General features: G+C 53.5%; 1 protein-coding gene across 1 annotated transcript in view; it reads left to right on the top strand.

Moving 5' to 3' along the window:
• Positions 1–5,555: 5,555 nt before the first annotated feature.
• The window catches only part of bptf (bromodomain PHD finger transcription factor), a gene marked incomplete at both ends in the record, with an annotated part of 35,202 nt that continues 14,130 nt past the window's right edge, over positions 5,556–26,627 (top strand). Inside the window, 17 exons of the mRNA XM_084448497.1 lie at positions 5,556–6,054; positions 7,254–8,073; positions 10,430–10,650; positions 11,729–11,917; positions 13,087–13,212; positions 13,746–13,840; positions 14,276–14,595; positions 14,862–14,993; positions 15,684–15,813; positions 17,121–17,256; positions 17,809–18,129; positions 18,220–20,299; positions 21,127–21,251; positions 22,764–22,892; positions 23,252–23,402; positions 24,164–24,293; positions 24,520–24,769. Of these exons, the coding sequence (XP_084304623.1) occupies positions 5,556–6,054; positions 7,254–8,073; positions 10,430–10,650; positions 11,729–11,917; positions 13,087–13,212; positions 13,746–13,840; positions 14,276–14,595; positions 14,862–14,993; positions 15,684–15,813; positions 17,121–17,256; positions 17,809–18,129; positions 18,220–20,299; positions 21,127–21,251; positions 22,764–22,892; positions 23,252–23,402; positions 24,164–24,293; positions 24,520–24,769 (5,854 nt within the window). The remainder of the gene's footprint in view (positions 6,055–7,253; positions 8,074–10,429; positions 10,651–11,728; positions 11,918–13,086; positions 13,213–13,745; positions 13,841–14,275; positions 14,596–14,861; positions 14,994–15,683; positions 15,814–17,120; positions 17,257–17,808; positions 18,130–18,219; positions 20,300–21,126; positions 21,252–22,763; positions 22,893–23,251; positions 23,403–24,163; positions 24,294–24,519; positions 24,770–26,627) is intronic.

The following is a 26,627-nucleotide window of genomic DNA, read 5'->3' as shown; positions in this document are numbered from 1 at the left end:
CCTACCAAGTGATACTCTGTTCTGTTTTGTTGTTTTGCTTTTTCTTGTTTTTTTTTTGTTCGTTTTGTTTTTTGTTGCTTTCTTGTTTTTTTTTTGTTTTCAATTAATAAAATGCAATTATTAAAAAAAACGACAGAACCGTGTGTTGTGGTTTGTTGATTGTCGGCAGCAGGAGGGTTCCTCTGGCTAGGAGGGTTCCGGCCACGTCCCGCCCTGTCCATGGCTCGGCTCGTCTCGTCAGTCCAACGTCTTACACAGCTCAGCTCCCGCCCGGACTGGCCCGTCTCATTTTGTCAATAAAACAAATAAAACGGTTTGATGCTCTCATTCGGGCTCTTATTTTGACTGGGGGAAAGACAACTGTTGAAAACGTGACCGGCTCAGTATCTGGCTCTGGCCCAACTCTCATGATCCACGGCCGCTTTGGGATGCTTCCTTTCCGTCAGGGTCGTCTGCGTACCCCGTCTTGGGTCACAGCTGTGGTGCTCGTCGGTGTCGATACACCCTCGTTTGCCCCCCCGCGCTGGGTTCCACCTGGGGGTCCTCTGATCTGCCGCGACCACCTCGCATAGACGGCGCTGTAGCCAGCCACGCCTCCCCGCTAACCGGCAGCTGGGACGTGCGGGTGGGTGGTGTTTACACTGAAGAGTAAGGTGAAGGGGTGAATATCTGGGTCACAGCGGTGTCCCCCTCGGGGAGCGGGAGACGTCCCTGTCCTCAGGACCACGTCCATCAGCAGGGCTGTGAGCGGGGGACCCCATCCCTGGTGTCCACCTCTCCCCTCACCTCCTCCAAGATCACTGCTCAGGGAGCCAGAGGTGTGGGAGTTCTTGTTCCGGAGGTGTGGGGAGTTCTTGTTCCGGAGGTGTGGGGAGTTCTTGTTCCGGAGGTGTGGGGAGTTCTTGTTCCAGAGGTGTGGGGAGGTGTGGGGAGTTATTGTTTCGGAGGTGTGGGGAGTTCTGTTGTTCTGGTTGGTGGAGGTATTACTGTATAAGCCTGTGTGTGATAGGCCGTGAGTCAGACCAGTCTCAGAGCTCTGGTCCCAGACCACGCCCCCCCCCCCCACACACAGGCCCGGCCGCCACAGCAGGACTCGTTACCGCTGGGGCAGTGAGAGGGGATGACCAGGCCGCCGTAACCACGGTGACCAGGCGACTTCCAAGTCACGTTTCTCTGTCTGCTCCTGAGACGACGACGACGGTATTTTTTTTAGCTCTTCCTCTTAACTCCATCCGGGTGCTTTCCTGTCCATGTCTGCGCCTCGGGGAGCCGGCCAGGCCACCTCTAGAAGCCCCAGCTGAGGGGGAGAGTCTGTGAGGGGGAGGGTCCGGCGTGGTCCCGAGCCTCAGCTGGGCCTCTCAGTCGGACTGACACTGAGGGAAGGACAGGACACATCGCTTCATTCCCTTCCAGTCACAACACACACACACACGCTGATGCCAGCTGCAATTGGAAGCCAGTGAAGGGTGCAGAGGAGAGGGGTCTCATGGGAGAAGCTAGCTTGAAAACCAGACGGGCCCCGGCGTTGTGAATACTGTGAGGGCTGAGTGGTCATAGCAGGAGACGACGGTGCTCTGGACCAGGGGAGGCGCCCTCCTCTGTCGTGAGGAACAGGCTTAAAGGACAATGCTCGGTTTTGACAACCTGGACCTTATTTACGACAAGACGTTTGACTCACCGAGATCACTTTGGTGTAGTTCGGAGGCATGTAGAAGAAATGTAAAATCCAGCGCGAGCCAGTATATCCATGTAATGGCGGTGGTCGGGGCACTTACAATGCAGTTTCTAAAAATCTATTTTCTGCCGCGAAACGGTTGTTTTCATCAATCTGTCTTGATGAATCACTAGTTGTGCTTACATAGAACATAGGCCTGTTGTGGTTTTCACATGCCATGATCTTTAGAAACGTCTTTCGAAACGAAATGGCTTCCTCACTTGCTCAAGGACGCATACGCACAGCGCGCAATCGTTGCTCCAGCACGCTGTGCGCATGCGTGCTGGAGCAAGTGAGGAAGCTATTTCGTGTCTTAAGACGTTTCTAAAGATCATATTACAGAGGCATGTGAAAAACCACAACAGGCCTATATGCTCTATGCAAGCACAACTAGCGATTCATCAAGACAGATTGATGAAAACAACCGTTTCGCGGCAGAAAATAGATTTTTAGAAACTGCATTCAAAGTGCCCCGACCACCGACATTACATGGATATACTGGCTCGCGCTGGATTTTAAATTTCTTCTACATGCCTCCGAACTACACCAAAGTGATCTCGGTGAGTCAAACGTCTTATAATATGTCGTAAATAAGGTCCAGGTTGTCAAAAACGAGCATTGTCCTTTAAGAGCGATCGGCCAAGTGGGACGCAAACCAGCAGAGTACAGAGTCTGTGACCCCCGGCTGTGAGGGGGGGGGGGGGGGGGGGGGGGGAGCATCTGGTGGGTCACTACTGTCCAATACTCTGGACGTTTGTAGGGGCTTCTGTTACACCAGGAAGAGCAGTCTCAGTAGAACCAGCAGCCTCAAAGCCAGATTGATGACCACCACTGGGCCCTGGTCTCCTCCTCCGACTCTAATGCTGGGCTCACTGCAGGATTTAAGAAATCCTAACCGATTTCAAAATCGGGTTGCATCACGCACATGAGGATAATCTTAACAGATGTTCTTCTCGCAAATCTCAAAGAAGCGCACACTACAAGATTTGAAAATGACTACTCATCACACACTACAGGATATTATCATGCCTGAGGTAGCAACGAACCACTGCCTCGCTTAAAGTAGCCTAGTGACGCAGTGAATCTGGGATGAATCCTGTGGTGTTACCCCGGCCTAACCCTCACCGGCTTCCTCAACCCCCACTGGCCTCCTCGAACCCTAGACCCCAGTCCTGGGTCTGCTCTGCACGCTAGACATGTCACTCAGACACCAGACTATTGCGAGGACGTGAACATGCAGTCTGCACACTGCGCATAGCTCATTGTTTGCATATTGTATACAGTATATATCCCCGGTTTTCAGGGGGTAAACAGTGGTGTAGAGGTGACTTCGGAATGCCTCAGAAATACTTTCAGCCACACCACAGCCCCCCTGGTTAAGCAACAGGATAGAGTTATGTAATATCGCGTGCGTTGAGTCTGCGGTCTGAGATTCTGAGGGACAGTTTAGGGAAAGACCGAGAGATGGGGGGGGGGGGGGGGGGTTATTGTGCACTAATACAAAAGAAACACTGGTTGAGATGAGCAGGGATTAAACTGAGCCGCGAGACACGCTTCCCAACAGCCATCCTCTCTGCCGTGTGGAGTCGGGATTTTAAATCTGCTTCAGAAGCCAGCCTCCCCCGCCACCAGAGAAGAGCAGGCATGTCATGCTGCCACGGAAACAAGGGGGGGGTCCTTGTCCAATGGGAGCTGGGGGGAGTATTTTGGCAGTGATCATACCCCTAGGCTCTTAATACTGAAGGGTGGGGGGGGGCATATTTTACAAAGGGAGTTGAGTACGATGGGAGGTTAGTGTGTGTGTGTGTGTGTGTGTGTGTTCGTGTGCGTGTGTGTGTGTGTGTGTGTGTGTGTGTGTGTGTGTGTGTGTGTGTGCGCACGTCTGGTGGAGTGGAGTTCTGGCCGTTACCTGGAGATGAGCATCCCCTCGGCACCATGCCAGGTGAGGATCCACTTTCCCAGAGTCCGTATTCGAGGGCAGAGCTTTCCAGAGCTCCCCCACCACACACACACACACACACACACAGCAGCCCTGTAGGGGCCTGTCGTCACATTCAAATGGGATTAAAGATAAACCTTATTGACATTTCATGCAAACCATCCATGAAATGCAAAAGTGGACTCCTTTGTACCTAACCATCCCCCCAACCACCCCCCCCCCCCCCCCCCCCCCGGATGTTCTGAGCTAATGTCGGGGTTAAGTGCCTTGCTCAAGGGCACAACAGTAGGCAGTTAACGATGGGAACTCAGCCAACCTCGAAACAGTGACCGTTCAACCCACTGGTCAGATGTTCCAACCCCTGGTTACCTACCGCCCCTGTAGACAATCAACTATTATTATCATATAGCCAGTCAGCTGCATGATAGGACAGAAGCAACCGTCCCTGCACGGGGAAACTTCTCACCTCCAGTAATCCAGCCAGCAACCCTCAAGCCTAGCGCCACCTGCTGGCAGACACCTGTACATTCATTGGTTATAGCGCTTCAGCTTTCACTGCTGCGTTCATGGTGTATTGGCGCCCCCTACCGACCTCTACCAGAGGTGGCTAGAGTGAACGTCTACTTCTTTCCACTGTGAGGCGGTCTAGTACCAGCTTTTCTCAGAAAGAGACAGATAGCTCAGCTCGACCTGGCTCCGACCACTGCCCCGTAACAGGCTGGACACCTTAATCGATCTACGTCGAAGGTTTTACGGGTGGAAAGATCATTTAATAACAAAGGGAGCAAAAATCGCTAGCTTAAACCCAAAAAGGTTACGTTGTCGGCAGGATTCGAACCTGCGCGGGGAGACCCCAATGGATTTCTAGTCCATCGCCTTAACCACTCGGCCACGACAACTTGATACCCGGTTTCTGTCGGAAATAAATTTTGTTTCAAGACAAATGTATGACGTTCTGCTGATTTTTTCCACCGATCGTCCGTCTAATTATGTCCTAACCAATTCCTAACAAGGTCCTAACCAATTTCTAACAAAGTCCTGACCAATTCCTAACAAAGTCCTAAAGAATTTCTAACAAAATTGCTGGTTAAACTCACTGACTCATAAGTATAAATACAGTCCACTACAATCATTCCAGGGTTGCGACAACTTCATACGCATACACCTTCTCAGGACTGATCAGGAATGCGGTTGCGGTTACATTGTAATGTCCTTGCGGTCAAATTGTAACATTCAGATGAAACATGTTGATAAGTAGCTACGTGTAGCTGCAGGTGCCACCAGCGCAATACAAACTTTGACTTTGGCCTCGAAGCAAACAAACTACGGTCCATAATAACCAATGCACAGGACCGCAGACTGTATGTGAGGACCAGTCTATAGGCTACACGTGTGAACGTCTACTGATGATGCCCAAGCATGAGATGTCAGTGTTCTCACCATGGCTGTCTCACACACTAGTAGTTACTAGCTGCAGTAGCCTGTATTCTTGAGGGGGAAAAGCTGAATTAATCAAAAGAATTACTGCCAAAACGTATACGGTTCAACGCGTGTGTGAAATATACAAATGTAGCCGTCAGTTTTTCTGTTTTGTCATCTCATCCACTTTGCTGAACTAGCGGCTAGAAGAATAGGTACCACGTGACCTGCAGCACACAGGCCTTGTGTCGGAGCTCCGGTTCAGTTCAGAGAGGAAGAAAGATGGCGGCTGTGTGTGAATCGAAACGGGACGTTTGCCGTTCGTTTTCAGCATAATAACCCTAAACCGACACCGGGGACTCACGGGACTACGAATTCAGAACGTACACAAGGCGAACTTTCAGTCCACGCCTGTTTCCCGGGTCCAGTCGAGGCTGAATAAACGCAAAAATTGACAGTGAAAATAGCAGGTTTTAATACAGCATGAGGGGGAGAAGAGGCAGGCCGCCTAAAGAAGCCCTCCCGACGGAGGAGCCGCCTTCCAGCGGGCCGATGCGCGGTTTGAGACCCCGGAGGGCGGTGAGGGTGAAGGCTAGGAGCAGCCCGGAGGTCGAGTTTGAGAGCCCCAGGAGGAGCGGTGCGAACTCGGCGAGGGGGAAGCGGAGAGCGGGCTCGTCTTCGGCGGGTAGGGGCAGGGGACGAGGCAGAGGCGGCCGGAGCAGGAGCCGGGGCCGGCGGACCGTCGGCACAGGGTCGGTCGTCTACGACGACCACGAGAGCGACGAGGACGACGACGTCGTGAGTCTGAGGTCCGAGGAGGACGAGCTGGTCGAGGAAGAGCCGGTGACAGACGTGGAGGAGGCTGCGAACGTCGAGTCGGACTGCCTGGAGGAAGACATCCTGGACGAGGAGGATGATGATGATGCCAGCTTCTGCACTGAGAGCAGCTTTAGGAGCCACAGCACTCACGCCAGCACGCCCGGTAAACAACCAGCAACAACCGGGAAGTCGGTTCGAGAGAGCCGTAATGCACAAGTGAAGTCAAAGCACCCAGTCATGCTTATTTGGTTATTATTATATGAAACAGAGCAGGAAGCTGTATTGTTCAAAATGGAGAATGTGTGTGTGTGTGTGTGGGCCTTGGTTTGGTTGGTGCTGGAGTCAGGGAGCTGTAACAAGGATGTAATTGCTGCTGGACTGGCTGCGGGAGACCCCCGTTTTTAACGTTCCTCGGTTAGACATGGTTTAGAAACATTTATTAACACACACACAGTAAAGTAAAAGATGCTGTAATTGCGTAACAATAAGCACCCTCGAATCTATCAATGTTTCATGCTAGTTAGTAAGCTAGCTAGGCTAGCTACAAGCGTCCAGCCTACGTTAGCACTCCCTAGCTAGTTCGCTAACCTTAGCTAGCCTTTTTTGGCATAATGTCACAAAAACAAAACAAGTGAAGAGGATTTTACTAGCTACGTGTTTTTATTTAGGTTCCATTAAAAAGCTATGTCATTGATTATCTTTTAATTATCGACATAAAATGGGCCCTATTATCAATGGGGTCCATTTTCCTTTGCAGGGGAAATGCCCGTGTGGTTTTAGAGAGCACCTCTTATAACGCTTTAACATTTCTAATACAATGATCCTACATCTATTTTTGCATGAATACGTTATACTTTCTAAAGGGATAGCCGACCCACCATGGTGAAATGGCTAACGTTGACTAGCCTGCTAGCTCGCTGTCTCTGGCTCCTCTCTTGACCCGGAGGAGCTGCGCATTAGCAGGCGAGGCTAGCCAGGGTAGCTAGGCTACCTAATGACAGGGCACCACATGGTCTTTGTTTTGAAAATAAGCGCCCTCAAGTTCACCTGTGGCAGCAGTCTGTGAGGGAAGCCCCGATGTCACCCTCAACATTAGTCGTCCTCCAAAGAGATGATTGATGTTGTTATATCACATTACTTCTTTTTTTTTATTGATTTGGTGGTTAATTAGTTGTAAATGAGATTATATTTATTTCTCAACCGTAACTACCATGGACTATTATTAACTACTCTCACAACCGTTATTAACGAATCATTGTCCTTATAACCTCAATACTGAGACTGAACATTTTGAATCCTTAATCTCCAGTTGCTTTCTGTCGTTATTGATCACTGGTCTCTCCTCCGGTCTCTCCTCGGCAGGGCGGAGGAGGAAGCCGGCCCGGCCTCGCTCTCCCATCTTCGAGGAGAAGGAGATCCCTCCCCTCGACCTCCCCCCAAGCTCGGAGGACCTGCTCCTCCCCAGCGAGGAGGTCCTGAGCGTGGCCTCCATCTACGAGGTGCTGCGCAACTTCTCCTCCGTCCTGCGCCTCTCGCCCTTCCGCTTTGAGGACTTCTGCGCCGCGCTGGCGTGCCAGGAGCAGTGCACCCTGGTGGCCGAGACGCACGTGGCGCTGCTCCGCGCCATCCTGCGCGGCGAGGACGCCTCCAACACCACGTTTGGCCCCGCCGACCTCCGCGACAGCGCCAACTCCACCCTCTACTTCGTCGACGGCATGACCTGGCCCGAGGTGGTGCGCGCCTACTGCGAGAGCGACCGCGAGTACCGCCACGTCCTGCCCTACCAGGAAGGGGAGGAGTACCCCTACGCTCCTCTGAAGAGCAAGGTCAAGGTGCTGCAGTTCATGGTGGACCAGTTCCTCACCACCAACCTGGCCCGCGAGGAGCTGATGTGGGAGGGGACCATCGCCTACGACGACCACTGCCGGGCGTGCCACCGACTGGGCGACCTGCTCTGCTGCGAGACCTGCTCGGCCGTCTACCACCTGGAGTGCGTGAAGCCGCCGCTGGAGGCGGTGCCCGAGGACGAGTGGCGGTGCGAGGTGTGCGAGGCACACCAGGTGCCCGGCGTGTCGGACTGCGTGACGGAGACGCAGCGTAGCCGGCCGTACATACGGCAGGAGCCCATCGGCTACGACCGGCACAGGAGGAAGTACTGGTTCCTCAACCGCAGGGTCATAGTGTGAGTGTTGTTGAACTTGACCCCTGTCCCTGGTTATGAATACCGTTTTCGTTTACATTTGAGTTGAGGAGATGATCCTCTCGGTTCGTCAGTGCGTGTGGCGGCGTCCTAGTCGTCCGCTGTCACGTCTGTAGCTCGTATCTGTAGAGAAACAGATACTGGTGTCGGCTGTATAGGTGAAAATGAAAGGATTGAGGATGAGCGGATTATTAAAAAAAAAGGAAAAAATAGAGAGAGATGAGAATCAAGAAAAAGAGGAGATAGAAGGTTGAGGAGGGTGAAGAAGAACCAAGGAGAGACCCCGACCCGTCGATCAGAGTGCAGGTGCAGGCAGGGAGAGAGAGACCCACTGAGAAGAGGAAGAAGTAGGCTACTACTTTCAACCACAATGGCTGACGCAGTACCGGTGGTTGTGCTATGAGGGGAATGCTATGCTGTACTGTGAGTAAAGCCCAGACCAATAGTCCGTAAAGGGAGCTTTGCCTGTCCAGTGTGATAAAAATCGTGTGCGACCTATTGTAAAAGTTGGTCGCATCGGTGCTACTACTCAAAGTTATTCTAGATCCCTGAAATGTCATTGTTGAAACCCGTAGGTGCTGGTTGGCAGGGAGGAGGAGGATGGGTAGCTGGAGAAGAAGAGGAATCGTTGACAAGCAACTTAAGACTTGACTAACATGACTAACACATGTTCATTATGACAGGGTTAGGCTTACCAGGGTTAGGCTCACCTCAGCCCTGTTTATGAAGCTGATTGTGTTGTGTTGTAAGGGCTGGTTTGTAGCGCGTAGGACAGAGAGCAGGACAGGACCAGCGATACCGCGGTGGTTCCCCTGTATGATGCTGCTAACTGCTGGGGTGTGTGTTCTATGTATGTGTGTTCTGACTGCCGGTGTGTGTGTGTATTCTAACTGCTGGCATGTGTATGTGTTCTAACTGCTGGAGTATGTGTGTTCTAACTAGTGTTGTTACGATACCAAAATTATAACTTGGATACGATACCTGCTGAAGATATCTCGTTACTCGATACTGAAATGATACCATGCCAAAAACCTAAAACATCAGGAAAAGTAGGCTAATGGAATAATACAATGTCAGGTGTAGCCTACTGATCAGGGTTTGCTGTCTGCTGAGGCGAAGCAGGAATATGAACTGTTAAAACTTAAATTTAAACATTTTATTTTATTCATCATCATGTCGTCAGGAGGAGCCGGGATTCGAACCACCGACCCTACAATCATTGGAATACCCGCTCTACCTCCTGAGCTATACAGTCGCCCCTCAAATCATCACAAAACAACGTTGTTCACGTTATGACTCCAGAATTTACAGATTGCCTCATTAATTGTATGAGATTCCCTATTAGTATTGGGTTTAAATTAAAACTAGTGTAACTAACTGAGCAGCTCTCAGCCCGCTTTCCTTCGCGAACATTCTTTGCAAACTATTTAAAACCTTTTCCCGTTAATGTTTGCCTTGAACGTTTGCAAACATAAGCGAACGGTCTAAAAGTAGTTTGGTGAACTGGACGCTGGACTGATGCTTGGCACGCGCACTAGGGACAGAGAGGAGCAGAGCGCTACACACACACACACACACTGCCCCAGAGGGACAGAGAGGGAGAGAGACACACACACTGCCTCGCTGTCTCACATCGACGCAACTCGGCTCATTCTTAAAGTACCGATACTAATAAAATGGTGGGTTATTGTAGCATTTTTTTAAGGCAGGGTGTTGCGCTACCTTTCTAGTATTGGTATCTAGTTCTAACTGCTTGTGTGTGTGTGTGTGTGTGTGTGTGTGTTGTAACTGCTGGTGTGTGTTTGTGTAGTAACTGCTTGTGTGTGTGTGTAGTAACTGCTTGTGTGTGTGTGTGTAGTAACTGCTTGTGTGTGTGTGTGTGTAGTAACTGCTTGTGTGAGTGTGTGTGCACTGTAACTGCTGGTGTGTGTTGTAACTGTTGGTGTGTGTGTGTGTTGTAACTGCTGGTGTGTGTGGTAACTGCTGGTGTGTGTGTGTGTTGTAACTGCTGGTGTGCGTGTGTGTGTGTGTGTTGTAACTGCTGGTGTGTGTGTGTGTGTGTTGTAACTGCTGGTGTGTGTGTGTTGTAACTGCTGGTGTGTGTGTGTTGTAACTGCTGGTGTGTGTGTGTTGTAACTGCTGGTGTATGTATGTTGTAACTGGTGTGTGTGTGTGTGTGTGTGTGTGTTGTAACTGCTGGTGTGTGTGTGTTGTAACTACTGGTGTGTGTGTTGTAACTGCTGGTGTGTGTGTTGTAACCTCGTGTGTGTGTGTTGTAACTGCTGGTGTGTGTGTGTGTTGTAACCTCTGGTGTGTGTGTGTGTGTGTGTGGTCCCAGGGAGGAGGATGGTGAGCAGGAGCAGAAGCAGGTCTGGTACTACAGCAGCCGGCAGCAGCTGGCAGAGCTGGTGGAGCGACTGGACCCGGAGTTCTGGGAGTTGGACCTGGCGGCCACCCTGGAGGAGCTGAGGGAGGAGCTGCACGCGCACATGGACGTCACCGAGGAGCTCACCAGCAAGGCCCGCGCCAACAACCGGGCCTTCCTCACCGCCGCCAACGGTACCGACCGCCCCCGGCCACGCGCTCACAGGAACACACCAACTTTGGGGGGGGAATGAGCTTATTCCCCAGGGTCAGATAGGGAGAAGCATCAAGTGCCTAAGCGGAAGCAGGAAGAGCCGTCCCATGGGATCTTAATTCGGAAAAAATATGTACGGTAGTTAATGGCGATAAATAATTTCTTGATCCCCCAATTGCGCTTTGACCGTCACATGATGTTTGTGAATTTAAAACACAATTTTGCCAGTCAGGAAAGTCGCAGTTTGTCGTAATACTGTAAAAGTTATTCCACAATGAGTTTAAAATTATTAAAAGCAGTGAAAATCACTATTAGTCTGGGCATGTTGAGAGCTACAGGAATGCAAAATAAGATTAAGTCAGTTCTGTAAGAGCCGGCATGCAAGATTGGCTTTAGAAGGTTTTGGTGAGGGTTAAACGAGTGTAATGTCAGCTAGCTAATATTAGCTACAGTAACTTGCAAGTTAACGAAGATTTGATTAACATTTATGTTTTAAATTGACAAACATCATATGTGATGGTCATGGCACAATTCAGTCGGGATCAAGAAATAATTTTTCTCACGCCGTTCACTTGTGCATGCAGTAGGAAGCGTTAAGACCTGTTAGAGCCGTTAGCCTAGCTTAGCTCAATCACTGGAAGTGGATTGGAAACATAGGCTAGCCTAGGCTAAGGACTCTAACTTGACTCAACACTTCCTACTGCACACACAGAGAAGAGAAGGGTATGAATCTTCTTATCTGGCCCTGGGGAAGATGAACTTATTTCCCCCAAAATTATCATGTTCGTTTAAGCCCAAAGCACACGGCATAGAAGCCTGCAGTGCACCACTTGAAGTCTTTACATGACTCAAAACAATGGTCTTATTATTATTATTTTTTTCAAACATCTCTTGTCTCGTGTGCTTTGGACTTTAGAGGGAATCCTCTGTCTGTGGATGTGTGACTGTGTGCTTAGTGCAGCTCTTAGACAATCCTATAATCACTCAAGCGTGTATCGACATGATAACCTGTCATGATGCACTTTGAGCGAAGTTTGAACGTTGGGGTCGTCTCTGCAGAGGAGATCCAGAGGCGCCAAAAGGCCCGAGAGGAGGAGGAGGAGGAGAGGAGGAAGCGGGCGCTGACGGAGGAGCAGCCAGAGAGCTCCGGGCCGGGGGAGGAGACCCCGGCCAAGACGCCCGCCGAGGCCCCACCGGGGACGGGCAACGGGGAGCAGCCTGAATCTGGAGAACTGGCCAGCCCACCGGGTAAGACTGGGGAAGAAGATGCTCCTCTCAATAGCACCCTCCCTGAGCCCTCTCAGCCTGCCCCCCCCTCCAACCCCACCCCCTGTTCTTGGTTCCTCCTTGTGTTTTTGGTTCTTCAGTGTGGGACCTGTGTCCTTGGTTCCTTGTGTGGGACATGTGTTCCTGGTTCCCCCATGTGGGGCCTGTGTTCTTGGTTCCTCCGTGTGGTACCTGTGTTCTTGGTTCCTCGTGTGGGGCCTGTCTTCTTGGTTCTTCAGTGTGGGACCTGTGTTCTTGGTTCTTCGTGTGGTACCTGTGTTCCTGGTTCCTCTGTGTGGGGCCTGTGTTCTTGGTTCCTCTGTGTGGAACCTGTGTTCTTGCCCGGTGGTTTGAACAGCTCAGCTCACAATTCTGTCAGTGGAGTCAGTAGATATTCTAATCTCATTCTCTAATCTCTCAAGAATTGGTAATGTGTACTGGATTCTAATGCTTTGTGTTGGCAAGTCTCTTACACACACACACACACACCCACCCCCTTTGTGTTGGCAAGTCTCTTACACACACACACACACCCACCCCCCCTCCCCACACACACACACACAAACAAACACACACACACTTCTGGTGCTCTGCAGTTAGTGTTGTTGTCCTCTGGCGGAGGAGATTTAGAGCCTGTGTTGACTGCAGCAGAAGCACTTATTAATATACAGTGTACACACACACACACACACACAGACTGATTAAGCATTCTGCTGGTGTGATATTATCTTTATCATGGAGAAGCAGGTGAGGCAGACAGGAAGGCTCTATTGTGCACATCTGTCCATTTGTTCAGCTCCTTACCAGTGCTTGCCATGCAACCTCCCCATGCTATCAGTCTGTAATCCCAGTCTGTAGTCTGTCTGTAATTAGGGCTGTCAATTTAACATATTAATTAGATCAATTAATTATGCAAAAATGTAATCCTAGTCTGTAATCCCAGTCTGTAGTCTGTCTTTAATCCCATCCAAACCCATTCTGAGACTGGGGCTCTGTCTCTCATCCCCTGTCAGCCATACTCATCTCTCCACCACTCCTCCTCCACTCTTTCACCTCCTCCCTCTCCTCCACTCCTCGTCAGACAAGACTCAGGATTTGTTCTACTGCTCGTAATTATGGCATCTCGTCGTCCCCCCCCCCCCCCCCCCCAGATAACCCAGCAGGGCCGGAGCTACAGGCCCAGCAGCGGTCTGACTCCCCGGCCCTGAGGAGGCCGGATCAGCCGGACCTCCACGACGGCTTCTCCCAGTCCTCCTTCACCAGCCAGGAGGACCCAGGTACTCGCAGGGAGCAGATACACACCCTCTTACTACTACTACTACTACTACTACTAGCTACTAGGGCTGGGTATCAATTCGAATTTCAAGAATCGATTCGATTCCGATTCACAAGGTTCAGAATCGATTATCACGATTCAATTCCATTAGATTCGATTTAATATCGATTCGGTTAGTGTTACTAAAACCTGTTTTTTTTTAGCTGTAACCTTAATTACATGACTGCCAAGTTATGCAACACATCAATACTAGCGCTGGGTATCAATACTGATTTCTAAAAATGAATGAATGAATCATTGAATGAATGAATGAATGAATGAACTATTCATTCCTTCACTTATTCATTCATTCATTAAATAAAAGATCGATTTTGGGATTCATGAATCGATTCAGAATCGATTTTTTAAAAACCCAGCCCTAGTAGCTACTATGTGACTTGGTTTCATTCTTGTAACTGGTTGTGTGTGCGCGCGTGTGTGCGCGCGTGTGTGCGCGTGTGTGCGTGTGTGTGTGCGCGTGTGTGCGTGTGTCAGCTGAGGGGCGAGGGAAGGTGAATGGGAAGTTGAGCCAGGCGAGGAGTCTCCAGGGAAGCAGAGCTGGAAGCCCCGCCCCCAGGAACAGCAAGGAGGTGAGAACACCACCCTATCACCACCTAACACCACCACACACCACCCTACCCAACACCACCAGGCCAACCATCTACCCAACACTACCACACACACCACCCTATCCAACACCACCAGGCCAACCATCTACCCAACACTACCACACACACCACCCTATCCAACACCACCAGGCGAACCATCTACCCAACACCACCCTACCCAACACTACCACACACACCACCCTACCCAACACCACCACACACACCACTACCCTACCCAACACCACCCTAAAAACAACCCCCTTACCCATCACTCTGACGTACTGAACAAATAGTGGAATACCCAAATTACTCGGGCCAGCCCTAATTAAATCCAGTGACTCTCTCTCTCTTCTCTCTCTCTCGCTCTCTCTCTCTCTCTCCCCCTCCCTCTCCCTCTCTCTACCCCCCAACCCCCAGCCCTCCCCCAGGAAGGACCCCTCCCTGCCGACTGATCTGAGCCGCCTGTTCAAACTGGGCCAGGAGGGCAAGTTCAAGGTGTACCAGAACCAGTACAGCACCAACACCCTGGCCCTCAACAAGCACCAGCACCGCGAGGACCACGACAAGCGGCGTCACCTCTCCCACAAGTTCAGCCTCACCCCCGCCGCCGAGTTCAAGTGGAACGGTCCGGTGCACGGCTCCAAGGCCATGACCGTCTCCACGCTGAGGCTCACCATCATCCAGCTGGAGAACAACGTCCCCGCGCCCTTCATGCACCCCAACTGGGCCTCACACAGGTAGGCCTGACCCCCGACTGGGCCTCACACAGGTAGGCCTGACCCCCGACTGGGCCTCACACAGGTAGGCCTGACCCCCGACTGGGCCTCACACAGGTAGGCAGGTAGGCAACATTAGCCTATAGTTCAGCAGGTTGACTAGCTGTCGTCTGTCGAATGGGGAGGGGCTTGTCACATGTCCCACAATGCCTTGAGCCGCGCAGCAGTGAGTGTCGACATCACCCAGCGTATGACATTGACGCTCGCTGCCGCTCCTCTGTTGCCAGGAGCAACTGGACGCGTGCGGTGCAGATGTGCAGCAAGGCGAGGGAGTTCGCCCTGGCGCTCGCCATCCTGGAGTGCGCCATCAAACCCGTGGTCATGCTGCCGATCTGGAGGGACTCGCTCGGACACACCAGGTAACACACACACCAGGTAACACACACCAGCATCACACCAGGTAAAACACACACCAGGTAACACACACACCAGGTAACACACACCAGGTAACAAACACCAGCCTCACACCAGGTAACTCACACCAGGTAATACACACCACCCTCACACCAGGTAACACACACCAGGTAATACACACCACCCTCACACCAGGTAACACACCAGGTAATACACACCACCCTCACACCAGGTAACACACACAAGGCACTCCTAGGTTCCTGTCACACAAATTAGACAGTGACCATTGTGTGCATGTCCAGTTCTGTAGGAATCACATTAACAGAGTCGTCCACACAGGCCTGACCGCTGACCACAACACTGCAGCACACCAGTCAGCTGGTTCACCCTCCCTCTGGGGAGGACAAGGCTGCACAAGTGTGTAGTTCTCTCTCTGTGTGTGTGTGTGTGTGTGTGTGTGTGTGTGTGTGTGTGTGTGTGTGTGTGTGTGTGTGTGTGTGTGTGTGTGTTCACTGTGCTGTGTTGAGGTAGATGAGTCTGATAAGATAGTGCTGACTGAACAAGCAACAGTACACAGTCACCTTGCAGTTAAGACACAAACTCTGCATTTCACCTTCTCCCTCTCTCTCTCCCTCTCTCTCTCTCTCTCTCTCTCTCTCGCTCGCTCGCGCTCTCTCTCTTCCCCCCTTCCCCAGGCTACATCGTATGACCGCTATGGAGCGAGAGGAGAAGGAGAAGGGGAAGAAGAGGGAGAAGAAGCTGGAGGATGAGGAGACTTTGCAGCAGGCCACCTGGGTCAAGTACACGATCCCCATCAAGCACCAGGTACTGTACCATATTACCCCAACCCTCTTACCCCAACCCCTCCTACCCCTACCCTCCTACCCCAACCCCTCCTACCCCTACCCTCCTACCTCAAACCCTCCTTACCCCTACCCTCCTACCCCAACCCCTCCTACCCCTACCCTTCTTCCCCAACCCCTCCTACCCCTACCCTCCTACCTCAAACCCTCCTTACCCCTACCCTCCTACCCCTACCCTCCTACCCCAACCCCTCCTACCCCTACCCTCCTACCTCAAACCCTCCTTACCCCTACCCTCCTACCCCAACCCCTCCTACCCCTACCCTCCTACCCCAACCCCTCCTACTCCTACCTTCCTACCCCAACCCCTACCCTCCTACCTCAAACCCTCCTACCCCTACCCTCCTACCCCAACCCCTCTTACCCCTACCCTCCTACCTCAAACCCTCCTTACCCCTACCCTCCTACCCCTACCCTCCTACCCCAACCCATCCTACCCCAACCCTCCTACCTCAAACCCTCCTTACCCCTACCCTCCTACCCCAACCCCTCCTACCTCTACCCTCCTACCTCAAACCCTCCTTACCCCTACCCTCCTACCTCAAACCCTCCTACCCCTACCCTCCTACCTCAAACCCTCCTACCCCTACCCTCCTACCTCAAACCCTCCTACCCCTACCCTCCTACCTCAAACCCTCCTTACCCCTACCCTCCTACCCCAACCCCTCCTACCCCTACCCTCCTACCTCAAACCCTCCTTACCCCTACCCTCCTACCCCAACCCCTCCTACCCATACCCTCCTACCTCAAACCCTCCTTACCCCTACCCTCCTACCCCAACCCCTCCTACCCCAACCCCTCCTACCCCTACCCTCCTACCCCAACCCCTCCTACTCCTACCTTCCTACCCCAACCCCTCCTACCCCAACCCCTCCTACCCCTACCCTCCTACCTCAAACCCTCCTTACCCAACTCCTCCTACCCCTACCCCAACCCCTCTTACCCCTACCCTCCTACCTCAAACCCTCCTTACCCCTACCCTCCTACCCCAACCCCTACTACCCCTACCCTCCTACCTCAAACCCTCCTTACCCCTACCCTCCTACCCCAACCCCTCCTACCCCTTCCCTCCTACCTCAACCCCTCCTACCCCAACCCCTCCCCCCTAACCCCAGACAAAACCTAAATTCTATCTGCCCTGAAGCAATTATTTGATAGGCATCTAACATTTATATGAGCATGGTACTGTTTTATTGTTACATTTCTCATTCCTACTTTCTTCATTCTACTCTCCTTCTGTGTGTGTGCGTGCGTGTGTGTGTGTACCAGGTGTGGAAGCAGAAGGGGGAAGAGTACCGGGTGACCGGGTACGGGGGGTGGAGCTGGGTCAGCAAGACTCACGTCCATCGCTTCCTACCCAGGTTGCCAGGCAACACCAACGTTCACTACCGCAAGACCCTGGAAGGTGAGAAGTCTGGCGATGTCTCGCTGGCTCTGGGAGAGACTAGAAATGGAGTCTATATTCCCAGCGTTGTGTCTCTGGTTCAGCGACTTGGTCCATGTAATCCTCCAGTACAGCAGCAGCAACAACTACAACAACAATCTGCGATAAGGGTTAACTGCTAGCAAGTCAAGAAATAGCCGCTTGTCGTTTGTAACCTAAATGTTGCTAGCTAGCACCGCTAACTTAGTGTTATAACCGCGGCAAACCAGATGTTGAGGTGGACCAAAGTGGCGTTATTGTTTTGAATATGAACATTCCATGAAACGTTCTATAGGAGGGGAGAATTCTAGAATAGTCGTTGTAGAAGTACAGGCTTTTCTAGAATAGTCGTTGTAGAAGTACAGGCTTTTCTAGAATAGTCGTTGTAGAAGTACAGGTCATATACTTTCATTGAACAGTCTTCACTTCTGCCACAACGCGGAGAGAATATTCTGGAACGGTCTGTGTAGAAGGCGTGGATATTATTCCAGAGTTTGTGTTTTTAAAACCGGACCCATTTTCGTCCCTCTACAGCAGCCAGACGAGGTCAAGAGAAGGTCACGTCTGGCGCTGACCAGACGACAGCCCGGCGGCCCTCGGCTCCAGGCCCGGACCCACAGCGACAGCAGGAGGAGGACGGGACCCTCGGCTCCGCGTTGCCAGACAAGGAGCCCTGCCCCGCTTCTCCGTCACCAGTCTGCTCCTCGTCGGGAGAAGGACGGAGAGCCGCGGAGAAGGAGAAGAAGGCTGGGAAGGTGGAGGAGACGAAGAGGGATGTACCGGTGGAGAGGAGCGGTCATGAGAAGATGGGCGTCGACCCTGGGCCGACAGCAAGCCATCCCGGTGAAGACAAAGGTACGTTTGTTTGAGCTTAATCTTGCGTTTAGCAACAAGCTAAGCTGTTCTACGCGTCCTACACTTCCAACTGTCCTTCCCTCTCGGCAGGTGAAGAACACAGTCAAGGCCACGCCCCGCCGTGTGACCCGACTGTGAAGGAGGAGCCTGGGGGCACGGGGGAGGAGTCCAAGATGGAGGTGGACACCGACCTCAAGGCCGAGTCCAAGATGGAGGTGGACAGCGACCTCAAGGCCGAGTCCAAGATGGAGGTGGACAGCGACCTCAAGGCCGAGTCCAAGATGGCGGCAGACACCGACCTCAAGGCCGAGTCCAAGATGGCGGCAGACACCGACCTCAAGGCCGAGTCCAAGACGGCGGTAGCCACCGACCTCAAGGCCGAGGCCAAGCCCACCATCGGCGCCCGGCCCTTCAACTACGACGTGGTGAACGTGAGCGAGGGCTTCCAGCTGCGCACGGCGTACAAGAAGCTGGTCAAGGCCTCGCGTCTGGACGGCCTGCTGGAGCGCCGGGTCAAGCAGTTCACCCAGGAGGAGAAGCAGAGGCTGGAGAGGCTGAAACACCAGACCAGGACCGCAGCCCCGACCCTGGGAACCCGGCCCCAGGAGAGGCCCCCCTCCACCACCACCACCACCCCAGGGACGGTCAAGACCGAAGCCCCCCCAGCCGTGGAGAGGGAGGGTGGGGGCGGGCAGCCGGAGCCAGCGGAGACCCCCTGCTCCAGACTGAAGGCGGAGGAGGAGGAGGAGGGGCGGAAGGAGGACAGGGACCAGGTGGTGAAGAGGCTGGACTTTGACCAGGAGAAGAGGGTCAACGCTCAAAGGACTTCCGGAGAAACCGACACTTTGGATGTCAGGTTAGGCTCCTCCCAGCCGGCTGCTAGCGGACCAATTGGGGAGGACCAGAGTGGGGGAGGAGAAGGAGGAGGAGCCACATCGGGGACAGCCAATCACGAGGGAGCTGCCCAGAGCAACGGAGAGGAGTCTCGACCTCAAGCGGCTTTTAACGGAGACTCGCAGGGACGTCTGGACCACGGCGGTACAACCAGCCCCCCGCCAGAAAGCTCCGCCCCGGAGTCGGGCCTCGTCGCAGTCAGACCGTGTAGGACGCCGGGAGAGAACGGACAGGGCCCGGGCCGCGAGGGGGCGGGGTCAGGGAACGGGCAGAGCCACGGTCAACCGCAGGTGAACGGGAGAGGCGACGGAGAGGCGGGGGGCGGGGCCTCCCAGGCACGCCCCCCAGACCCGGCGGAGGGCGGAGCCTCCCCTGACCAGGCGGAGGCGGAGTCCAGGGCCCCGCCCCCGAAGGAGCCGGTCCGGTCCCTGACGAACGGGAACCTCCCCCAGGCCGCTGCCTTCCTCAAGACGAATAAGACTACACTTCCCAGCAGCCCGGCTTCGGTGGGCGGAGCCGGGGACGGGCAGCCGGAGCCCGACGACTGCCTCCCTCCGCCCGTCAAGATCCGCAGACTGGAGAGCGGCACCGCCGAGGGCGCCCCGCCTTCCACGGACGAGGAGGAGACGCGGCGGCGGACGGCGCCCAGCCGGCTCCTCCCCCTTTCCCCGGCGCCCGCGGAGGCGGAGTCCAGCAGCAGCAGTAGCGCTAGCAGCACTGCAGGAACGGAGACCATCGCTGAGGTCACCACCACAACCAGCACCACCACGGTGGTGTCCACGCAGTCCCGGACCCTGCAGGTCACCCAGAACCCCAGCGGAGGTCACGGCACCCAGTCTACGTCCGTATCCGCCGCGCAGACCACCGCCACCACCGTCTCCACCACGCAGACCACCACCTCCTCCGCCTCCACCACCCAGACCACCGTCGCCCACATCTCCCGGGAAACCAAGACGGTCGTCACGGCGACGGTAACCACCACCACCGCCGCCGGCTCCATGACGGTGAGCAAGGAGTACTCCACCAGGGACCGGGTCCGCCTCCTCCGCTTCAGCCGCTCCCGGAAGGCGCGCTCCGGCACGGCGCTCCCCTCCTACCGCAAGTTTGTGACCAAGAGCAGCAAGAAGAGCATCTTCGTCCTGCCCAACGACGAGCTGCGGAGGCTGGCTCGCAAGGGGGGCATCCGGGAGGTGCCCATCTTTAACTACAACGCCAAGCCCGCCCTGGACATCTGGCCCTACCCCTCCCCCAGGCCCACCTTCGCCATCACCTGGAGGTCAGTGAGCTACGGTCGGTTAAACCATCACCTGGAGGTCAGTTAGCTACGGTCGGTTAGACCATCACCTGGAGGTCAGTGAGCTACGGTTGGTTAGACCATCACCTGAAGGTCAGTTAGCTACGGTCGGTTAAACCATCACCTGGAGGTCAGTTAGCTACGGCTGGTTAGACCATCATCTGGAAGTCAGTTAGCTACGGTCGGTTAAACCATCACCTGGAGGTCAGTTAGCTACGGTTAGTTTAGTCTTTCATAAGGCCCCTGTAGTGTTGTCGTAGGTCTGTAGGGTTGTCTAGGTCTGTAGGGTTGTCTAGGTCTGTAGGGTTGTCTAGGTCTGTAGGGTTGTCTTGTTCTGTAGGGGGGTCTACGTCTGTATGGTTGTCTAGGTCTGTAGGGTGGTCTAGGTCTGTAGGGTTGTCTAGGTCTGTAGGGGGGTTGTCTAGGTCTGTATGGTTGTCTAGGTCTGTAGGGTGGTCTAGGTCTGTAGGGGGGTTGTCTAGGTCTGTATGGTTGTCTAGGTCTGTAGGGTGGTCTAGGTCTGTAGGGTGGTCTAGGTCTGTAGGGTGGTCTAGGTCTGTAGGGGGGTTGTCTAGGTCTGTATGGTTGTCTAGGTCTGTAGGGTGGTCTAGGTCGGTAGGGTGGTCTAGGTCTGTAGGGTGGTCTAGGTCTGTAGGGGGGTCTAGGTCTGTAGGGGGGTTGTCTAGGTCTGTAGGGTGGTCTAGGTCTGTAGGGTGGTCTAGGTCTGTAGGGTGGTCTAGGTCTGTAGGGTGGTCTAGGTCTATGTGGCTCTCTGCCAGGCGTGTCTGACCTCCTGTCCTCTGCTCCAGGTACCGGCTCCAGACGGTGCGGTCTCTGGCGGGGGTCAGCCTGATGCTGCGGCTGCTCTGGGCGTGCCTCCGCTGGGACGACATGGCCATCAAACCCTCCCCCTCCAGCGGTACCTCAAGGAAAGGTCCGTGGTCACCACAGCTACCAGCCACCTCACACTCCTCTCTAGACCGCTGAGACAGTGGGTCTGGGTCTCCTCTCTCTGGGTCTCTCTCTGGGTCCCCTCTCTCTGGGTTTCTCTCTCTGGGTCTCCTCTCTCTGGGTTTCTCTCTCTGGGTCTCCTCTCTCTGGGTCCCCTCTCTCTGGGTCTCCTCTCTCTGGGTCTCCTCTCTCTGGGTCTCCTCTCTCTGGGTCTCCTCTCTCTGGGTCTCTCTCTGGGTCTCCTCTCTCTGGGTCTCCTCTCTCTGGGTCTCCTCTCTCTGGGTCTCCTCTCTCTGGGTCTCCTCTCTCTGGGTCTCCTCTCTCTGGGTTTCTCTCTCTGGGTCTCCTCTCTCTGGGTCTCCTCTCTCTGGGTTTCTCTCTCTGGGTCTCCTCTCTCTGGGTCTCCTCTCTCTGGGTCTCCTCTCTCTGGGTCTCCTCTCTCTGGGTCTCCTCTCTCTGGGTTTCTCTCTCTGGGTCTCCTCTCTCTGGGTCTCCTCTCTCTGGGTCTCCTCTCTCTGGGTCTCCTCTCTCTGGGTTTCTCTCTCTGGGTCTCCTCTCTCTGGGTCTCCTCTCTCTGGGTCTTCTCTCTCTGGGTCTCCTCTCTCTGGGTCTCCTCTCTCTGGGTCTCCTCTGTCTGGGTCTCCTCTCTCTGGGTCTCCTCTCTCTGGGTCCCCTCTCTCTGGGTCTCCTCTCTCTGGGTCTCCTCTCTCTGGGTCTCTCTCTGGGTCTCTCTCTGGGTCTCCTCTCTCTGGGTCCCCTCTCTCTGGGTCTCCTCTCTCTGGGTTTCTCTCTCTGGGTCTCCTCTCTCTGGGTCTCCTCTCTCTGGGTCCCCTCTCTCTGGGTCTCTCTCTGGGTCTCCTCTCTCTGGGTCCCCTCTCTCTGGGTCTCTCTCTGGGTCTCCTCTCTCTGGGTCTCCTCTCTCTGGGTCTCCTCTCTCTGGGTCTCCTCTCTCTGGGTCTCCTCTCTCTGGGTTTCTCTCTCTGGGTCTCTCTCTGGGTCTTCTCTCTCTGGGTCTCCTCTCTCTGGGTCTCCTCTCTCTGGGTCTCCTCTCTCTGGGTCTCCTCTCTCTGGGTCTCCTCTCTCTGGGTTTCTCTCTCTGGGTCTCTCTCTGGGTCTCCTCTCTCTGGGTCCCCTCTCTCTGGGTCCCCTCTCTCTGGGTCTTCTCTCTCCCGTAACTCTCTCTTCTCCCATCATTCTTCCTTTAAATTATCCCTCACCTCTGCTATCAGTGTGTATGTCCTCCTGTAGAGATGCCCATGTTAACCCCTGATCTCTCTCTCTCTCCCTCTATCCCCCTCTATCTCTATCCCTCTCTCTCTTCCTTTCACTCACACACACAAACACATGCATGCACACACACCAACCCTCCTCTCTATTTCAACCTGAAACAAATCAACTCTCTTTCCCTCTCTCTCCCTCCCCTTCTCTCTCTCCCTCCCTCTCCGTCTCTATCTCTTCCTCCCTCTCTCTCTCCCTCTCTCTCTCCGACCCCCAGAGACCACCGACACAGAGAGCACCACCACGGAGATCATCAAGCGCCGGGACGTTGGCCCATACAGCATCCGCTCGGAATACTGCATCCGGAAAATCATCTGCCCCCTCGGCGTTCCCAACACACCCAAAGGTAGGTGGGCGGGACCTCGTCTTAAAGGGATAGTTCACTAAAACCTTTGCACAGTACTGTATATATCAACAAATTTTTTTCTCTTTGTTTGGGCAATTATCCACATCTCTCTCTCTCTCTCCCTCCCTCTCTCTCTCTCTCTCTCCCTCTCCCCCTCTCTCTCTCTCTCTCTCACTCTCTCCATCTCTCTCTCTCCCTCCCTCTCTCTCTCTCTCTCTCTCCCTCTCCCCCTCTCTCTCTCTCTCTCACTCTCTCCATCTCTCTCTCTCCATCTCTCTCTCCCTCCCTCTCTCTCCCCCTCTCTCTCTCTCTCTCCTTCCCTCTCTCTCCCTCTCTCTCTCCACCCCCCCTCCCTCCAGAGACCCCCACCCCCCAGAGGAAAGGTTTGCGTTCCAGCGCCCTGCGCCCCAAGAAGGCCCCGCCCACCAAGCACACCGGGCCCATCGTCATAGAAACCTGGGTTGCGGAGGAGGAGATGGAGCTGTGGGAGATCAGAGCCTTCTCCGAGAGGTGAGCAGGAGGAGGAGGCGCAGCCGTAGCCCACCTGGGCCTCGAACCCCCGGGTCGCCCTGGGATGGGCTTAGGACATCAGCGTCTACTAACTAACTAACTAACTAACTTAGGGCTCCGGCTGTGAAATCGGACGCGGGCGTGTCCGGTACCCGGGTCGTTGGGCGCTCACAACTTTTGAAAAACACCTGTGATAAGATGTCTACGTTTATCGTCATGTCTGTAGCCGAGTCAAATTACGCGCCTCGCTGTAGGAGCGGGTCTGATATGTTCCCGTGTCGCTGAAATTCCACCGACTCCGGTCGCGGTGCGTTCCGATTACTGTACGGCGGCCGGAGTCGACCGCGGCCGTTCTAGATGATGATCGTGTTTCCCCCCCCAGATGCGCTGCGGCTCGTTTCACAAGCGTCCCAGAACCAGCTCTCCGGTAGAAATAGCCGGTAGAAATAGCCGGTAGAAATATACAGGTCTATTTTTGCTAAATATGCAGGTCTATTTTTGACAGATGTTGCATCTGGGACACATCACCATGTAGTAGTAGAATAATTGAGTAGTTAGGCCCTGCCCCCTGACGACCTGTCAGAATATCAATCAAAACGCTCCGCTCTTGAAGCGCAAACCTGTGGGTGTCGAAGCCGCGCGGAGGACGGAATAAAAACCCGACCGCGTTCGGACGCCGCATGAAACGGAGTCCGTGGAATCGAGGGCGCGTGAGTGTCGGATATACGGCCATAAGACATACCTTTACCCCCGTGTCCCAGGGCGGAGAGGGAGAAGCTGCAGCCGTCAGACCAGGCCAGGACCGGGGCCTCCGGGCGCCTGAGGACCGCGGAGGAGGTGAAGGCCCAGCTGGAGAGCCAGCTCAAGCAGCAGAGGCTGGCAGCGCAGCAGGTAGTGGTGGTGGGGGTGGGGGGGGCAGATTGGACTAGACCAGACCACTTCCACACACACACTCACACCTGCACACTTCTACACAAACACACACACAAGCTCCGCCTATGGACACCCCATTGGTTGGTTCCATGCTGTTTTTTGGGTCTGTTTTTTTGGCTTCTTTTTTTAAAACTCGACCATTCCTCGTAACCCTTTAACGTGCGTCTCCTCGTTCCTGTCGCAGAAACGCTTGGAGCAGCAGAAGCCTGTCACCACCACCTCCTCCACCCCTACCTCCACTCCTACGACCCCGGCCCTAGGGAGTCAGAGGTTCACAGTGGGGTCACTGGGGTCACTGACCAGACCGGCCGCCCAGGCGAACAAGCTGGTGCTGCCCTCAAAGCTGGCCACGCCCCCCTTCCAGCCGAAGAAGAACTTCGAGCAGACCTTCGCTTCCTGGGTCAAAGACGGTCAGGGGCAAAGCAGCAGCCCAGGTGAGGTGGGGATTGGATGAAGGCTGTCCGCCATGTCAAACGAACAAGGCCATTTGTGTCTTGCTAGAATAGTCTAACTTCTCTCTTTTTTCTCTCTTCCTCCTCTCTTTTGAGGTAATATCTGATCTAAAAATGCTTGGATAGGTGGAAGCATGCTCTGCTTGCAAAAGTGTGACTAATTGCATCATTCCAAATCAGTGCTCTCTAAAAGAAAGGATGGGGGAAGAACTGTTTAATTGAGGAATATTCAGACAGGGCCCATATCTAGTGGCAGTGGCTGCTGTGGTGCATCATGGGTTCATATCCCATCCTAGCTGTGTTGTCATGGGTTCACATCTCATCCTAGTTTTGATGTCTTGGGTTCATATCTCATCATGGGTTCATATCTCATCCTAGCTGTGGTTTGTCATGGGTTCATATCTCATCCTAGCTATGTTGTCATGGGATCATATCTCATCCTAGCTGTGGTGTGTCATCGGTTCATATCTCGACCTGGCTCAGCTGTGGTGTGTCATGGGTTCATATCCCATCCTAGCTGTGATGTGATGGGTTCATATCTCGTCCTAGCTGTGATGTCATGGGTTCATATCCCATCCTAGCTGTGGTGTGTCATGGTCACATTTCATCCTTGCTGTGGTGTGTCATGGGTTCATATCCCATCCTAGCTGTGGTGTGTCATGGGTTCATACCCCATCCTAGCTGTGATGTGATGGGTTCATATCTCATCCTAGCTGTGGTTGTGTCATGGGTTCACATCCATTCCTATCCTAGCTGTGGTGTGTCACGTCCCACTCTGGCTGTGGTAAGCGAGCTCAGAGAAGGACAGGATAGGAAGTTGTTCAGTGGTTGTTAAGAAGACTGTGATTTCCCATTTGTCCCGTGTGTGGATGGCGGTTTGTGTATCCTGTGTATGTGATGTCTGCTGGTGTGTGATTGTGACGGCCGCTGTACGGCGTGTCTTCCAGTCTCCACCGGCGTGACGGTGGCTGGTGGAGGCCCCTCCCTCCCTGGGTACCAGGTGGCTGACAGTCAGGTGACGGTGGCGGGCCAGGTCCTTGGCGCCACTCTACCACTGCCCGGCAACAGCAAGATAGTCACTCTCAGCATACCCGCCACAGCAGGAGGTACGCAGGACAGGCCACGCCCCCAACACCACGGCCAGAGCTGGGTCATTCACTACCCAGGGTCCATCGTTAAGGATTTTTTTTCACTTGCAAACTTTCGGCAAACTGCGCAAAACATGGGTAGTTGGGAATTTCGCCCACATCCTCTTAACGCCACCTAACTAAACTCCGACTTTGTCCAAGACGATTGAAATGCTCTCTTGCGCTTGAGCTCATAGGTCTTTCTGCCGTCATTTGAAAGACGTCTGACTGGCAGCCACGCTTCACACTATTAGCCTACTCAATTCTTGATTGGCCAACGATGAGTGTCAGGGGAGGGGGCTATGAACCCAGCACTAAGACCTACAAACTAAGAACCCAGCACTAAGACCTACAAAGTAAGAACCCAGCAATAAGACATACAAAATACAGATGTAAAAATATAAAATTAAATTTCCTGCAGAAAATGTGTGTGAATGCTGAACAGCTGAAAATAAATTGCAAAAGCATTGCTGAAAATGCGTAACGTTGAAAATGTGAACTAACTTGAATGCCTAGGTAATGTTAGCCTACTTGGTTACTAACATCAGAAGACAGAGTAAACTGTGGTTACATGACTTATGTAGCTAGCTACAGCAACAGAATATATTTTCATTTCATCTCTCACTCCCAGTTAGAAAATGTATTTTAGACACAATGCTAATTTTCGCAATGTTAAACTCCATTGACTTATGCTAAAAATGTTAGCGATCTAA

This window comes from Borostomias antarcticus (assembly GCF_949987555.1).
Source record: "Borostomias antarcticus genome assembly, chromosome: 14".
Classification (NCBI taxonomy): Eukaryota; Metazoa; Chordata; class Actinopteri; order Stomiiformes; family Stomiidae; genus Borostomias; species Borostomias antarcticus.
The sequence above is the reverse complement of the archived record's forward strand: the minus strand, read 5'-3'. Positions and strand labels throughout refer to the sequence as shown.